At 45.8% G+C, this 17,546-nt stretch overlaps 1 protein-coding gene across 2 annotated transcripts; it reads right to left on the bottom strand.

Annotated features, from left to right (window-relative positions):
- Nucleotides 1-1,589: 1,589 nt before the first annotated feature.
- On the bottom strand, nt 1,590-16,645 carry WDR31 (WD repeat domain 31). 2 transcript variants are annotated; one of them, XM_004677947.2, is made up of 11 exons: nt 16,620-16,645; nt 13,984-14,083; nt 12,766-12,898; nt 11,941-12,073; nt 10,372-10,446; nt 9,476-9,620; nt 9,280-9,380; nt 7,465-7,532; nt 6,383-6,524; nt 4,642-4,804; nt 1,590-2,933 (listed from the first exon to the last, which is right to left on the bottom strand). In XM_004677947.2, exons 3-11 carry the CDS (start codon nt 12,873-12,875, stop codon nt 2,773-2,775), a joined length of 1,098 nt encoding a protein of 365 aa, XP_004678004.1. In that variant the 5' UTR covers nt 12,876-12,898; nt 13,984-14,083; nt 16,620-16,645; the 3' UTR covers nt 1,590-2,772. The 2 variants fall into 2 exon arrangements, with proteins under 2 accessions (XP_004678004.1, XP_012576736.1); XM_012721282.1 differs by lacking the exon at nt 16,620-16,645 and adding an exon at nt 14,499-14,549.
- Nucleotides 16,646-17,546: the final 901 nt, after the last annotated feature.

Below are 17,546 nucleotides of genomic sequence, written 5' to 3'. Positions count from 1 at the left end.
CCATGTGGGTCAGCTCTGTGGCCAGGGATCTAACTCGGGCTGCAGTGGCTGCAGATAGCTTCATAGTGCTGAGACTTAACCCCTTGTGCCCCAGGGAGGCCCTCTTCATAGTTTTAAATATAAATTATTTTTGTAAATTATTATGAAATGTGTCCTACTCAAAGTACTGTTTGGTATTTTTTAACTTATATTTCTATATCCTGAGTCTTTAACCTTTCCTTCAGAATGAAAGTAGCCTTGCTTTTTGACTGGAAAAGTGATAAGGGAGAAACCACAAACACATGTATTTGCTTGTAGACATAGAAAGACTTAAGGAAGAGTGAGTTGCTGCTGACACCAGTCACCACTGGAGGGAGCCAGAGTGCAGTAGGCGTCACTGTGGTGTCTTGGACTCTTGTGACTGTGTGAATACATCCAAAATAAGTTTTTAAGGAAACGGATTCGTCCTCATTGCCTAAATAAATAAATACCAAAGCACGAATTAAATTTACCTTTACATTCAATACCCACAGATAACACTGCAAATAATTTTGCTCTATTTCTTCTAGAATTTTATCTATGAGTGTACAGAAATACCTGCAGATACATGTTTTACTAACAGAGGCCAGTGTTCTTTTTTTGTTGTTAAAGATTTATTTCTTCATACAGAACTGGGTGCAGGCCAGAGGTGCAGGGGCAGTGAGAGGCTTCACCGGAGACATAGTGGGGAGCAGAATAGGCAGACTGACAAGTATACTGCTGAGGGGAGCAGCGGGGCTCAGGAGACCCATGCCATGTGGGCCACCTCTGGGGGCTGCAGCCAGCTTGCAGTGCTGCATCCCAACCTGGAGGGCCAGGCCAATGTCCTGTGGTTCTGTGTAACCAACGCTTTGGGGAATGAAGGCCAACAGTCCCGCCAGCCTCCCGTCAATGTCTGCGTGGGTATTAGTCAGGCACAGTCGGTTTCCAAAAGACCGTTTCTGGATGAACCAAGAGTGCCAGGCATCTGGACATGTAGTGCTGGTTAATGCCAATCCTCATCCCCCCCGCCCCGGGCTTTTCTGTCTTCTGTGGGCAAGGCCTTGATGAGGTGGCAGCTGCAGGACACCCTTGGAGGGATTCGGGATGGCAGTCATTCCTGCTGATTTTCATTCTCCATCACTTATTCCTTACATTCTGACACAGATGACACCTCCCTGCTCCTCTCTCTCCACCTTTGTGCCCGTCACCATCGGGACAACGCAGCATTGAATAGCAACCTTGGTGAAGTCGGTCTGCCTGAGGGATGACGCTCCACTACACAGCAATGTGAATCAACCTCAAAACATATCAAGCGGGGGCCCTCCCTGGTGGCACAGGGGGTTAAAGCACAGCAGTAAGAAGCTAAAGTCACTTCCGCCTGAGTTTGATCCCTGCACTGGAGGTGACCCACATGGCACGGCATGTGACCCGTCCGCTGCTCCCCTCAGCAGTGCACTTCATTAATCTGCCTCTTCTGCTCCCCGCTCTGTCTCTGGTGAATCCTCTCTGCACCTCTGGCCTGTACCTAAGTTCTGTATGCACAAATAAATAAATCTTAAAAAATATATATATATATATCAGCGTGAGAAGCCTAACCAAAAATGTAGCTTTACTGAAATCTATTAATTTAACTTTGCTTAACACCCCAAAGCTTAAATCTTAAGACAGCAACTATTTATTATTTCTCATGATTGTGTGGCTGAGTAGCTGCTCTTCTGATTTCATCTGTAGCTGTATTCGGGTTTGGCTGGTTGGAAGGTCCACGGGGGCTGCTCACCCTGGTGCTTGGGTCTCTCCATGTGACCTCCCTGACAAGACCTCAGAGCAGCATTCCAAGAGGGACGAAGCGAAACCACAAGGCCTTAGAAGTTGCTCAGCTCCCCTGCATTCTATCAGTCAAGCCAAGTTGAAAACCAGAGACTCTGGGGACTCCCCCAGGCTCTAGGGGGCAGGAACTAGCTCCTGCCAATTGATGAGAGATCATATTGCAAAGGGTCCACTTAAGTGGCTGGTAGAGACTGGTGGCTTTATTCCCACCTACTGCAGTACGGCGTGATTCCATTTCGGTAGAGTATACAAGCTCGCTCAGCCAGCATGTGCTGTTACCAGTTCCTCACTGCTGGGCCTGTGGTCTGAGGGCGGCCATCTGGGTTATTGGAGAAATGTTTCTTCCTGTCTAGCAGGTTCCAGCCCTGGTCTAGGAAGGGCGCAGGCTGGGATTTGCTAGCCCCTCTGTGCTGCTCCTGTGGGTAGAAGCCAACCAAGGCTCTGGCTTTCAGGCCCTCAAGGATTCTTCCTACTGCTAAGGCGCAGTGACGGCAGTGAATTTCAAGTCTAAAGTCTATGTCCTCTGTGGAGCTGAACTAGTCTCTCGAAATTATCTCAACACTTTTGAGGTGAACAAACAGCTCTCACTCCTGCCCTGCACATGGACAAGGTCAGTTCAATAGACTCAGGCCCTGGGTTCTCACTCTCTGACAGAGACCTTCACTACTCTTACAAGTCATTATTTTGAGCCGTAAACATTTTCTTTTTCTGAAAACTGCACTTTGGATTTAACAAATTGCAAATCCTATGTTCTGTCTGTGCTTCTAAACTTTACTCCTGATTTTGAAGCACAGGGCTTCAGTTGACTTCTAACACCAATACACCTCCCTAAGCGAACCTAAGCCAAGAAGACCACTGCCATGTCAGCCTCCCGCAGTATAACATGGGAAAGCACACAGTCGCACTGCGAAGGGAGAGGCCGTGGTTTGCTGCTGTCTCTGGGCCTCAGAAGGCTGCCACATGCTGCAGTTCCAGGCTTCGGCTGTGGTCCACTCTGAGCAGGTGAATCCCTCTGTGGAAGCTTGCGCACAATAAGGAGACGGTGTCACCAACAGCCAGCGAAGTCAAAGGTCCTGCGCCATCCAGAGACAAGGTGAAAAGGCAGGCTGGGGGAGGAAGGGAGAGCTGGCAGGTTAGGCCAAGGTGTATTTGGAGAAATCCATGTCAGGAAAACCTAGGCTACTTCTATCTAACCCAGGGAAGAGAGGCACCACATGCTTCAGAGAACATGCCCCGGCACTTTGAGACACGGCAGAGCTCCGGTCACGCCAACGTCAACCACAGGGACAGCATATGTGCAGCACCAAGTAGTGTCTGACTGGCCTCTCCTGTGAGAACATGTTACCACACTGCTCAGAGTGAGCCACCCGGGAACAAAGCAGGGGGAAGGGCCGAGAAAAACGGATAAGCACGCTGATCTTCATCTGCTGTATTCTGGGGTTCTGCTGGGATTGATTCTGGGATCAGTGCAAAGGATAAAGGGGAAACCTGTAGGTTGGGGGGCTTCCAGGTGACTCAGACTCCCCACTTCTGCATGTCAGTGGCCACTTGTCTAAGATTGTGGGCACACACCTGGTGGCAGGGTGGCATTTTCAGACTCAGTGGCCTCAGGTTAATGGTCGATGATGAAAATATCTGCTCATCTCACTGTCCCCTCACTCTGTTACCCCCCAGGAAGCTGGGAGGCCACTCTGGGGAGAGTAGGGCAGGGCTGTCCTCACCATGGAGGGCTGGGTGTGTGGCAGTAGACATGACCCCACGTATGTTCTCTGAGGGGGTTATTGTATTTTCCCTCCTGGGAGCTAAGTTTCTGGAAGATTACTGACAGAGGGATTTGGTTTGAAGGCCTCTATTTCTTAAAGATTTATTTCATTTATTTATGCATACAAGAGCTGGGATATAGGCCAGAGATGTGGGGGGCTGGGTGAGAAGATTCGCCAGAGACAGAATGGGAAGCAGAACAGGTGGACTGACTGAAATACACTGCTGAGGGGAGCAGTGGGCGAGACAGGAGAGGTCTGCTGTGCCATGTGGGTCAGCTCCCTGGCCGGGGATCAAACTCATGCCATAGTGGTGGCGATAGCTTAAGAGAGCTGAGACTTAACCCCGTGCCACTGGCGAGGCCCTAGTTTGAGGGTCATTCTCTAAATGACATTTTCTAAATGAATGTTATTCCTGTGTCTGACTGAACCACTGTCCAGGGAAGAATAGCATAGAGGTTTTCTGGAAAAACCAACCAACTTCACTCATAGCATTTGCCCATATCTGTGATGGAACTTCTCCACTCTGACCATATTAAATATTACTGGGTATTAACAGCCCAACAGGAGGCGCTGAATCCAGTGTCTCACCTCATTGAGGACTCTGGGGAGCTTTGTTCTTTAAAATATCTTTTCCTCTGGTGCTTTGAAGTATCATGACCTCACTGAGATAGCAAACCTAAAGAAGAGGCAGGCTTTCTTTCACCACCAGTCTCTAATTCCCCCTCACCTAGAGCTCACACTTGAACTCAAAACAGCCAATTGTTTTTCTCTTTTGCAGACATTTTGAACATCACAAATTGAAATTTCATGAGCAACTCTGGATGGAAGGACTTTAAGAGTCAAATAATTTGCATTCTTGGAAACTGAGTCTGTATAACATGGCACCAGAGGATATGTGGTGAAGGCTTCTAGTCAGAGCTTGAGCAGAGATTCTGGTATCTTGGTGTCATCTCTTAACCACTAGGTGATAGCTAGAGGCGGGGTACGATAGCTTTGCAGAGTAAACAATGGCAAGCATTTTAAGGAGCTTTAGGAGTTACCGAGTCCTTACCACCAGTGTCTTGGTTCCAAATCTTCACCTTGCAGTCATGTGATGAAGTAGCAACTAGAGGCATCAAGGCCAATGATCTCGGTAGAAATACGCAGGACGCAATGGTCTGGAAATGCCCCTTATATTCACATACTCTGTTCCGTGTCTGCCGTAGGTCCCACAGCTGCAAAGGAGTGACATGGGCCAACGCATACATTGCTCTAGCTTCCTACATGCTTCATTCATTGATAACGACCTCCCCTCAGCCCCATGAATCACCTATTCCTTCCACTCGCCTACTCACATAGCTGCCCTCAACTTCACCCATCCCTTCCTCCTGCCAGACATTATTTTAAGCACCAGCTATGTTTCAGACAGCCCTGGGCAAGGGTGTGCTGAAAGGGTTGCTGCCTTCTTTGTGGTTCGGGACAGTGTGGGGCTGCCTAACTTCTGTGACAGATCAAGAACAGCCTTATGTCAGCCTCTTGGTATCTATGGGTCCTGTGGGCACCCCATAGCTAGGAGGACCTCCTCACAAATACAGCTAGACCCAAATACTCTGATTTTATGCCTAGACATTGAAATTTGATACATGAAGGCTGCAAGAGAGGTGACAGTCCCCCAGTCCAGCTAAGGTTTCAGACCAGACCACACCTGGAGAGTAACGTTCGGGTAAAGAGCAAATTGAACTGTGTTCAAAACATAATGATGTCATGGATACAATATCATCTGAGGGACAGTTGTAGGAGCTGGGGATGGTTTGCTTGGAGAAGAGATGCTACATTAACAGCCTGGAGATGAACACCATGACTGACCGCTTCCTGGAGGTGTTGTCTTGTGCAGAAGATTCCAGCTGGCCATGCCTTTATTTCCTCATCTATAAAATGGAATTTCTAGGGCCCTCCCTGGTGGCGCAGGGGGTTAAAGCACAGCATTAAGAAGCTAAAGCCACTTTGGCATGAGTTTGATCCCTGCCCTGGAGGTGACCACATGGCACAGCAGACCTCTCCTGACCCACCCGCTGCTCCCCTCGGCAGTGTACTTCGTCAGTCAGCCTGTTCTGCTCCCCAATCTGTCTCTGGTGAATCCTCTCACTGCCCCTGCACCTCTGGTCTGTATCCCAGCTCTGTATGCATAAATAAATAAATCTTTAAAAAGTTGGAAATTCTAATAGTATCTAACACACAGGTTGCTTTAAGGATTAACTAAGATAATGTATGTAATGGACTCAGGCCAGTTGCTTGGAAAATAACAAATGCTTAATAAGTGGGAGCTGCAATTGCTCTGTTTGAATCCTAGATAACCCTTCTAACTGATAGTCTACGATTAGGAATATAAGACTTTGGAGGTGCTCTGGCCATCTTTCCCAAAATTAATTGCCGGGTAAAGTATATGGGTAAGGGATAGTGTGGACCCTGAACCAGCAGTGGATCCCAAAACTTCCAAAGAAACTTGGCCCACTTTACTGGGGACACATGAATAGTGGAAATACAATTGGCTCAAGCAACCTACTTTTTCTAAACTCTACTGGGGTGGGGGCATCAATAGGTGGGTTGAGTTTAGTGACTCCCTAACCTCCCGTTCCATTTTTCTTTTCTACTACCAATTCAGAAAACCCTCAACTAATAGATGTTTCTTGAAAGAAGCATCTGGAATGCAAAGGACCCCTTACAGTATGCACTTGGATAGACCCAAGCCATTTGGAGAGTCTGTCCTGTAAGTAATTTGCACAACAAATAGACACTTAACCCCAGTCTCTTACCGTTGCTTCACAGCCTTCACCCCCAAAGCCGCTGCTGCAGGAGAGACACTTCTGTCCATCCTCACTGACCTCACAGTAGGTCTGAATGTGCTGCTTTGTGGGAAATGTATGGGACACCTGTAGCCCTCGACTATCCCATAATCTGAAAGAAATTACAGCAGGAAATGAGTTTGTAGTAAATGTATCTAAAATAAAGCACAGTTTACATGAAAGGCTCTTTGCTGCTTCAGCCAGTCAGAGCAGAATGTCATTATTTAGCTAAAAGCAATTGCATGGCCAGATCAATGTTAGAGACAACAAAGCTGGTAGGAAATAACCAAAGTGGATGACACATGAGTTTTTTCTATTTTGAGGTCCAGTTCATAGGAATTTAGGCCTAGCATCTTAATTGTGCAAGTTAACTTGTTAATTTGGTCCTTTGGGATAGTGCTTTGAACAGACAAGAGTGCATTTCTGTGCCTATGATTTAATTTTTTTTTTTTTTAAAGACACTCATGACTCAGAAGAGACAGTCATGGTTCCACCATCAGATAAAAAAGAGATAGATCTTGTTCAATCTGGACCATGGAGTACACTGGGGAGTTTTATCGCTGGTCTCGCCTCATTATTACCCTTTTCTAAGGAGAATCTCTTCTGAGATCCAGTCCTGCTTTGTAGCCTGAGAATGACTGACTTCATGTGCATCCCCGAGAGTGAGTCTGAGCCTGCTTCCCCCAGGGAGAGCTTCACCTAAACACAGTAGGAGCCAAAGGGGTGGGGTGGGGTGGGGGAGGGGGCCGGGCCTTGCAGCCTGAAGGGCTGGGTGGAGGAGGTGACTGACCCTGAGCTGAATCTAACCAGGTCCACACTGCACGATGGGCCAAACAAGCCACTTTGAAACCATCCAGAACAAAGGCTTTTTCTGGCCTGACCCCTGGCATTCAGCCTCCACCCAGGTGATCCAGAGAGGGGCCCGCACCAGCAGGAAACAGAGGTGGAAGGGCTGTACCATGTGGGAAAAGCAGAGAGGGGGCGGGGTCACAGAAGCCCGGGAGCCACAAACCTTCACCAGAAACACCTTCACTGCTGCTCAGTAAGCTCACCTGAGGGTTTTATCTTCCGAGGTCTGGAGTATGTACGGTTCTCCGGGGACCCAGCACAGGTGAGTGACCTAGAAAAGGCAGCATCTTCAGAACTTCTCCGTGCCGTGCTGGTCACTCCTAGGCTGGAGAGCCCTTCAGCTGTGTTAAAGGGCAACTCTGTCTCCCTCGTGAACGCTAAACGAGCAGATTTCACATTCGGGCGTGCATGTTTGGCAGATGCACACCGTTCAGAAGATGCCCTGCGTGTAGCTCCCAGGTTAGGGGCAGTGACGGCATAGCTGGGCCACTGGCGACACCCAGAATGCACGTGGGCACTCAGAGTGCTTGAAGCCCGGGTGTGCAAGACAGCTGCAGGCTGGGGGCAGCCAAGGAGGGCGGCCTTTCTCGGGGAGAACGGGGAGAGCCTCTGGGAGCCGGGTGGGCCTCATACATTCAGAAAGGGAGCTGTTTCTCTTTATCCCTGCAGCCCTCTGCTGGACTGGCATGAAACAGTTTTCCAGAAATAACCCAAGGGAACAGAATTCCCTGTGCCACCTTCACAAACATGCAAGGTGTACAGCAAACCCCTTGCCATTCATTGCCAGTGGTCTTCAAACTAGCAAAGACGTCTGATTGGTTTTTGATGACCACTGAGGAGTACCTATGACGCCCGCTGATACAGAGCTCCCCATTTTATAAATCAGACTCTTTCTCAGAGTAACACTGCTAAGCAGTGACGGATCTATGATTTGAACCCAAATATGCCTGATGCCAAAGGAAGTGGGGTCCAGATGCCAGTCCACTACCGGAAAACACTCCTCTTCATGAACAGGGCAAATGACACATACGGCAAAAGGGCTCATTTTTCTGCATGACGTTACGGACCCGGAACACACTAAATGGTGAGCTCCTGAGGACCAAGTCTGGGCCCGGTCACTAGCCCTGCTCCAAACAGTGTCTGGTCCGCAGAAGTGATGGAAAACACCAGCCCGCGTCATCTGGGCTCTCATATTTCATGGTTTCATTGCCTGTAGTGTACTGTAACTGCTCTATTTATTTTGCTAATGTACTATTTCTAATTTCCAACAGAAACTATCATACATGCGCATAACAGGAAACGCATGCTAACCACAGGCTTCGGTGCTGTCCGTGGTTTCGTGGACAGCATCCACCAAGGGATGGGCAGTGGATGGGGGCATCTACTGGAACTAGATGAAGGAACAAACAAGGACACCATTTAAAATTCAATATAAACTTTTGTAAAATAAAATAAAATAAAATTCAATATTAGCGAGTGGAATCCTTCTGGGCAGCAGAAGACCTTAAGAGATCACTGTAGGGCAAATGAGCTAAAAATACAGCTCCCCCCAACCACCAGCATCTATGACTGGCACCTGCAGTCTTGCATACACACCTGTAATTAGGGGTACCTGGGCCTGGAAAGCACAGGACATGTGCACATGTAAATAGGGACACCTGTGCCGAGGGGGACAGAGGGCGGTGTCACCGCAGCAGGACAAAGACAACATGAGAGGAGAGAGCGAGAGGAATGCCAAGGGGAAAGTTGGCCTGTCCCCGCTTTCAGCATTAAAGGCTGTAAAAGTCTACCAAGGACTCCAAAATTATCTTCTCATCTGCGAGAACCGATGATGAACCCACCAGCCTGGACTGAATGCAAATCACCTAATCCAAGAAACCTGGAGGTTGGGCGGTAATTAGGACCCAAGCTCCGAGTGACTGGCGTGGGCCTCCTGGTCTCCCTCCCGGGCCTTCTCCCTCACGCCATGCTCCTGTCTGCTGCCCGGCTCTGCCCTCTGCACAATCTTGAATTCGTACCAGGTTCCTGGAGATGGACGCGTTCTGCACGCACTGGCCGGTCCCCACGTCCCACAGAAGCAGGGTGTTGTCCCTCGAGCCAGAACACAGCTGTGACGAGTCTTGGGAAACGGCAAGAAGACGGCATGTGAGGTGGGCCCCTCCAGAAAGTCCTTGTCAGAAACCACGGTGCCAGGAAGCGGCCTGCTTTACTTACCGGGACTCACTGCCAAGCCGGTGACCACCAGGCCGTGGCCCGAGAATCGCTGCCGGGGCTGTGAGGACCCCAGCAAGTCCCACATCGCCACGGTCCTGTCACGGGAGGCGCTGAAGAACTGGCCGGATCTGGGAGCACAGGCGATCTGCTCGAGGGAACAAAGCGCTTCAACTGGACTTTGAAATGGAAGAAGACTGGGGAAGAGAGTGCTGGAGCCCGGGGAGGTGGCCGCTTCCAAACTCTGCCAGGTCAGTGCCACATTCTGTGCTACTGAGTCCAGCTTCACAGGATGAAGTTTGTCTTTCATTTTTGGTTGATTCAGGAGGGCGTCAGAGAGGGGAATTTACACACACCAGTTTCCTGGAAGGCCACTCCACTCTGAAATGCTCTCTAACATAATTTTTATTTAACTGATGTTGACTTTTTAAAATGCCTCCCACTAGAGGGAAATGCACTGGACTATGGTGACGGCACATGGGTGATTTGGTGATGGGAAACCCAAGGGGATTGCAACTGAGATGGGAAAATGCACAAAAATATGTAAAAATAAACTAGTATTAAAAAAATAAAATGCCCCCCACTAGATTAGAAGGTTCCTGGGCGGAGGGATTTGGGTCATTTTCCTTGCTATGGTAAACACACAGTAGACCTTCAACCTACGTCCCTGTTAGGTGAGGACAGCTGGCGAGAGTTACTTTCAGCTGTTCTCTGTTCACTACCTGAGCTATTGAGGGCTTCACGGCAACAAGGTGGGTCTAGTGCCCCGGTGGCACTAGAGTGGAGTGAAAGGTTTGCCTGGCAGCGTCAGGATGCCTGGTCCCTCTCCTACGAGAGTGCTGGGCAATCCCTTTCGTCAGTTCTGAATTCCCTGCGTGCTGATAACCCTTGACCTTTACCTTGGTGATTTCACTTTCGTGTCCTTCGAACCGTTTCACCACATTCCCAGTCTTCCAGTTACAGGCCACCACTGTCTGCGGAGAGTCGTTAGGGTGTCTTAGTTCAACTGAACTTCGGCTAAACTCACAGAACAAGCCTTTCACTTCATCCTCTACTTGATTTTTCCTCTGTCAAGGGAACTGCATCAAGCTGTAGGGTTTTGTTGTGTCCTTTTGCTGTCCCCTATTTTGAGTGGCTTTTCTTCCCTGCTCTCTTTCTTTCCCCAGTGGGTCACACCTCTGAGCCACACTGATGGGCTCGGGAGAACACAAAACCCACTGATTTGGGTTTAGGTTTCAACTATAAATGCTCAAGGAGAATTCTACATGGGATTTGATTTTGTTCTCTGTTCTGTAATGTAATTTTATTTCAGCGTTTTTGTGATTTACCTTCTTAACCAGGGATAGCTGTAGAGTATGGCAGTGTTTCATCACATTGTTATGAAGCAGACCATTCCTTTCTTAGTACTAAAAACCTGATCTGTAACTCGTTCTCCCAGAGAAAAATCACTGTTAGAATTTTCTTCCCATCCTTTCCTCAGGTGTAGTTTGTACTTTCACATTTTATTGTAAGCATTTCTCTGCCTACACAAGATTTCAAAGCATTCTCTGCCCATAGTTCACTGCTGGAGAGTAAGAAGCATGTTAGCACTGGACTGAGTTAAATCCCTCTTTCTTAATCTGCAAAATAGGATAATCCTTGTTCTGTCGACTCACAAGGGAAGATCACAGATATAAATACAATTTTATGTAACTAAGATGACGTCAATTTTAAGACAATGCTACCAATTAAATTTTACCATGCTTTCTCATCAATTTTTGGCTGCATCCTGATTTCAAGGGTATTACTATGTGAAAACATGCATCTTTGAATGAACGAAAACAGTGTAAAATGGAATTGAACGATCTAAAAGGGTATGAAAATGAGAGGCATTATTTATTACAAAAGACACTTTTGGTACCAATATCCTAGCTATGAGTGTCATCAGAGATTCAAACACAAGGAAGAGAAAGCAGCCAGCTCAAAATGACAACAGAAAGAGGAACAAAAATTTAGAATCACCATGCAGACATTTTGGCAAAAGAAGAGATTAGAAGGCGGCATTTTCTCACGACTACCTCCTGTATCTGTGTGTAAGTGTAAAAATGCATCAGCTAAAATAAAAATAAAACAAAAAACTGCATCAGCTAACATAATCGTATTTGTCATTTACAAAAAGCCTGTGAGTAGTGCTGGCATAGACTAAGGATCTTATACATAATGCTCACAGGTGTCCTGGAAGGATGGCATCGTTCCCCCAGTTAAACAGATAAGGAGAACGAAACTCATGGGAATAAAATACATGTCTAAAGTAACAGGAAGTGGCAGAGCATGGATTTAAACTCAGTTTCTGTGACTCTAAAGCCCGTATTTTCACACTAGTCAATACTGCTCAACAACGCTGCGAAGCTGGGCCTGCCTCACTGCATTGCAAAAAAATGCCCTCCTCTGAAGTACCTGTGTTTCCTTGGAAGCACTGCAAGCCCCACCTTATTTTTTCCTCCGGAGACACAAAGGTCTGAGTTCAGAGCAGCAACCACAGAGACGGGATCCACGTGAGCTGGACAATGCTCTTGAAAAGCTTTAGTCTGAATCCTGTCTTCTATAATTCCATCAGGCCTGCTGAAGAGAGGGTGGAAGATGAAGCCCAGAGGCATGCGATTACAGACTAGTGCAAGGGAAGAACTGTACAGGGCTGAAGAAATGGGAAGAAAAGGAGTAGAGAAAAGTGACATGCCAACTTTGCTAGGAATGGTAGCAGTCAGCCCAAATGTGCTCTGGGTGCAGAATGCCTGGAATGTGATAAAGGGGAGCCCTGAAGTCAAAAAACCAGGAATCTTTGCTCACACTAGAAATAATTTTGAGAACTGGAGGCCCCTCTCTGTGTGGCTGCAGACACTAATTTTTAAAATTTATTCATATAAATTTTAAAACCGGGGTCTAGGCTAAAGATCAGTGGGGGTAAGAGGATTCACCAGAGACAGAGTGGGGAGCAGAACAGGCAGATTGAAGGACACTGCTGAGGGGAGCAGCTGGCGAGACAGGAGAACTTTGCTCCATCATGTTGGTCAGCTCCCTGGCTGGGGATAAAACAGTGCTGCAGATGGCCTCACAGTGCTGTGCTTAACCCTTGCACCACCAGAGAGGCCCCTGCACACATTAACGAACCGGTTGATTCTTCCCCCCAAAGAAAATGAACCAAAGTGTTCCGGGCAGGTCACTAATACTTGTGCTGGAACCTCTGTCTACTGGAGAACAGGACGTGATAAAATCTGGGATCCCGAGGAATGGGACTACAGATTGGGGTGCCGTACCTGTATCTGTAAGTTCGGTGTTTGAGTTTGCTTTGCAGCTTTCCCATCACAGGATAAAACCTACAGGAAACCTGAGGAACTTGGTTCGGATGGCGGGTGAGTAGCAGCATTCCCTGGTGCAGGAAGTTGTGTTGTTTGTATAGTGAACAGAAGACCACAAACTGTTAATCTTGTAGTCACGATTGTAGCTTGGTTATGTTACAAATAAATCTTTGTTTTGTTTTTGAAAAAGACTAACTGTATACATTTGCTTTCCTCCTTTCCTCACTTCGATGACCGTGAATTGCACCCCACCAATAAAGCATTATTTAAGAAAGCAAAAAAGCAAATAAACAAAAGCAAAAATAAAGCTAATTTTAATATAGCCAAAATAATTAAAAAACAGGTGTTTCAACAAAAAACTGTAAGTTACCCTTCAGTAACTAAGGAGGTAGGAGAACTCAGTCTCCACCTCTTTTAGGGTTCTGTTTAAAGACGTTCCAGGAAATGAGCTTCTATGAGCATGATGAAGCTAGTTCTAGAAAAAATAGTAGTATGGCAGCTAAGACACACCAAGTAAGTATTCTCAATTATCCCGTTATAGTTAAAAGGAAACTTTCTAGAAAAGTCTACATGGAGGAGCTGTCAGAATCCTGACAAGAATAGGTAGCTAGCACAAAAGCAGAAAGAACAGTGGGTCAGCAGCTGCGACTGCAGAACCAGCTGCCTTTGTCTTGAGTTTCTCCACCCTCTGTGTACCTCAGCCTCCCCGTTTGTAAGCAAGGACATTATATGAAATGATTTTTAGTAGATATATGTTTCCCAAGAGGAAAGATACCAGCATCTTCACCCTTGACCTCAAGTGGCTCACACAGTATGCCAAATTCATTTGTTGTGAAGTAGTGGAGCTAAGATCCCTTCCACTTCAGGCATTCTAGGATCCTCTATAAGGCAGCATAAGACGTGCTAATGAAAAATGCCAGGACAATTTTCAGAGAAGATTAGGACATATTACTTGTACACAGCGGTGGTGGAGCTTTGATAGGCCTGTCTAACCCATTTTTCAATACTCTCATCTAAGGACAGATGCCATCCATAGATCCGGGTCCCTAGAAGCTGCAGATGCTATAAATGGATCAAATTGGACAAAAAGTGACTGGATTCTTAAAAGAGTCGTAATTCCCATCTAAAGAGTATTCCTAGGACTTGTAAACAAAAGCTACTTTTAGAATTACTTACCTTCCTAGGGCCCACTTGGTGAAATGCTGCATTCAATGCTTTGTAATGTTTATCCTTTGGAAAATCGTTGAGGAAGCCTCTTCCTAATCTCTGTTAATTACTAAAAGATGCTTAAATTAATCTCTATCTAAGCAGATGTTTGCACACTACAGAGACTTACAAGGTATATAAAACCTTGTTTAATTAAAAAAATTGTTAAGTGTGGTTTTCCCCACAAAGAACTCACAAAATTCCAAGATTACGTAACTTGACATTTCCAACAATCAGGGAAAGTATAACACAATGTTAATTATACATCATTTTTAAATATGAAAAATGTGATTTTTAATTGCATTATTCAACATTTTCATTTTATTCATTATATTTTTTTATCAAAAAGATGAGCTCACGGCTTACTTCAGAGTTCAGTTTTTTCTGTGTGTATGACAAAGGCAATTTTGCCAATTTAAAATACTTTAATATTTATGACTCATAACATGGAAGTGCTTTTCAAAATCATCACATATAAATCGTACTTAAGTATCTGGAGAGTGAAGGTAGAAACATTTGCTCAAAATATATCTGGGTAGCCTTCCTGATTACTGTCCAGAATTTTCAGTATAAATACCTACAAAGAAACACAGAGTTTGTTTTGTGGGGTTTTTGTGGTGTGTGTATTTTAACAACTCTATTTTCAGAATTCAAATAAATAAAAATAAGTTCTGATTACTGATAGACAATGCCTTATTCCAAGAATTAAAAGCAACACAAGGTAGTCAGAGTACCATTTGATTAAGTGCATTAGCATTAGCATTAGAACTAACTGTGAGTTACATTTTTGCAGTGACTTTGGGTGAACTGCTGATGGTCTCTCTAAACTCAGTTTTTTTATATGTAAAATGGAATAATAACTATCACTGGGCTTCTGTGCCTATGAAAAATAAAACTTAAGATGTACTATGAACTATCTTAAGTGCTTTATATGTATTAACAGGTTTAATTTATTCCACAAACCCTGGATATAGACACTGCTACTATCCTCACTTTGCAGATGAGAAAAGATACAGATATTAAATAATTTGCCCAAGTTTACAAATAAGTGCAACTAAGGGTCAAGGTTGAAACTTAAATCGAAGCAGTCTGATGCCGGGGACCCAGCTCTTGGCCAGCACACCACAGTATATCTCTGCAGAAGCTAGTGCATAGAAGTCCTCAGTCCAACCTAACAAACTTCCTAATCAGATGGCCACTAGCATAATTGCTACATTATCAATGATAGCAACTCTAAAAGTGCAATTTCACCCTAATACTTCTTAACTACACATATTAAGTATACATAACAAATACCAGAGAGAACATATACAACTGACAAAGGAGTCTGAAAGATAACAAACCAAAGCCAATTATTTGTCCTGCCCAGAGCAATGATCACAATAACATTAAAGATTGATTTGTTATAAACCAAGGTGGTTTAAAATCTGAACAAAGTATCTGTACTTGGATAACATCCATGTTGTATTTATTATGAGTAGATTAAGAAATGCAAATACAATTCTGTTATCTTCCCGTGTTTATATTTGTGAACATGCAATGTACTTGAGAGGCGTGGTAATGTTTTGTTTGTTTTTGGATCTGTGCCTTAAGCATAGTCTGAGAGAACAGATAGAAAGCAAGTATCTTTTGAATGATGAATGGCATAAGAGGTGAAAAGTCTGTTTGGCAAGAAGATTTTAGAAATCCAACAACCTAAGGGTCCTTTAAAGCTGCTCAATAAATCCTTCAGGGTTTTTTCCTGATATTAGGCTTGGAGAAACTTTAGAAAGAGTAAAGTCATTTATGGCTTTGGTTGTCCTTATTGGTTCCACTTGGAACCAGGCCTAAATCTGATCACAGGACCTATTTCTTCAGTTTGTACCTAGTAGTTATTTTAAGCTTAATTCGTAGAATTCTCTCTGGACTCTCCAGGGCAATATTCCTTGATAGACTCCTGCATTTAAACTCCATTATTTTCGACGAATAGTCTGGGACTCTGGAGTTGTGACTTACTAAAGGTCACATAGGGCAGAGCCTGGGTCACCTTACTTTATTTCCCTGGTGTTCTGGTCCACTGTTAAATACTTATTTCATATCTCTCCTCCTTCCCAAAATTCCCTCTGTACATTCTATCCTACATTCTAGAAATTAAGGCATCTGAACCAAAATTCAAACAAACAGAAACACAGAAGCAAATGGGAGATGATTTGATTTGACCCGCTAATGATACAGAGAAAGGAAAAGGAACCCCCCCTACCCCCCACCCCCCAAGAATAAAAAGGTCTTGCCCAGAGCCTTGCCTAGGAAGTCAGTACCCGGCCAGACTCCCAAGGTTGACCCAAGTTTTGGGGACAAGCTCTGTGTAGCTTTTCTTTTCTGATCACGAACTTCCCTCACCCTGTGCTTGGGGGGGTGGGGGCGATGTTGGTCAAAGTCTATTTTTGACGTCTGTATCAGGAAGTGTGCCCAAGATGGAAATGTAATACCATTCAATCCACGGTCCGCCCTTGGAATCCCCTCCCACCTCCGGTCAGTTGGGCAGCTAGAACCTGGGGAGCGCGTGAGATCCCACCTCCCGGTCCGCCTGCTGCGCCCCGTCCTCCCCGCGAGGGCTCCGTACCCACCGGCAGGCTGGACCTGCGGGGAAGTGGGCGAGCGCGGGCACCCAAGCAGAGGAAACTGCAGCTTCCACTCTCCACTGCCTCCCGTGTCTCCGCCCCTAGCAACGAGGCGCGCGTAGCTAGGGCGGGAGTCTCGATGAAAAGCCTCCGGGTGTCCTCCACAGTCGCTGACCCTTAGTTCCGCTCCTCTGACGCTCCCTTCCGCAGTGTCCCATCCTACTGCGATCTTCTGCAATAATGTGTTGAGGTTTCAAAGATAAGAATAGAAGTGCCCACAACCACGCTGTCAGAGAAACTATATAAACCAAAGAAAGAAGGTACCACGGTAATACCACAGAGAAAGCCTTTAATAGATGTCAACGTTTGCGTTGTTATTCGTGCGGAGAGAAGTGTTGCTTGCTTTCTTTGTTTTTTTCTGATTCTATGCCGGCTGAGATCCCACCTTTGGACACTTCGCCATGCCCCAGCCCCCTATTTCTTTTATACATCCTTTCATCAGACTTTTACAATCCAGCACCGTAGCAAAGAGGCCTTTCAGTACCTTTTTGGGATCCAATGAGAAGATAGTTTCAGAAACTAACACCAGAAACAAGATAGTTTCTGCATCTATAGTCACATTGCTTCCATATGAGAGTCTTCATTTCTCTATTTTCGGTGCACAAGAGTAGGGGCTTGATGAATGTTTGTGGAGTGATTGAATGAATTTCTTTTGCAGCCTATTAAGGGCCTCCTGTAGTGTTGACCTCTCAGCAGAACTGCTATCAATGAAGTCTTGTGGAGTTTCTAAATGCTGGGTGTCTGTGGGAAAGGGGGTAGGAATGGTGAGCAGTTTACCTTCACAGAATGTCAGAACTGACCATGGAGACTATTGGACAGCTCAGAAGGGGAATCCCCTCCACAGATGGGGAATCTTTAGCTCCTGTTGACACT

Source organism: Condylura cristata, unplaced genomic scaffold (assembly GCF_000260355.1).
Source record: "Condylura cristata isolate star-nosed mole 26May11 unplaced genomic scaffold, ConCri1.0 scaffold00006, whole genome shotgun sequence".
Lineage (NCBI taxonomy): Eukaryota > Metazoa > Chordata > Mammalia > Eulipotyphla > Talpidae > Condylura > Condylura cristata.
Note: the sequence above shows the minus strand (reverse complement) of the source record. Positions and strands in the feature narration are given on the sequence as shown.

Excerpts from the sequence above, each read along its gene's own strand:
- WDR31 (XM_004677947.2), bottom strand. The coding sequence starts at position 12,875 with ATGCTGCTACTCACCCGCCATCCGAACCAAGTTCCTCAGGTTTCCTGT. Across the intron at positions 9,381-9,475 it reads CGGCTTGGCAGTGAGTCCCG|ACTCGTCACAGCTGTGTTCT; the intron begins GTAAGTAAAGCA and ends CCGTTTCCCAAG. Across the intron at positions 2,934-4,641 it reads TTGGAACCAAGACACTGGTG|CCTGCCTTTTCACCTTGTCT; the intron begins GTAAGGACTCGG and ends TTCCTCCCCCAG.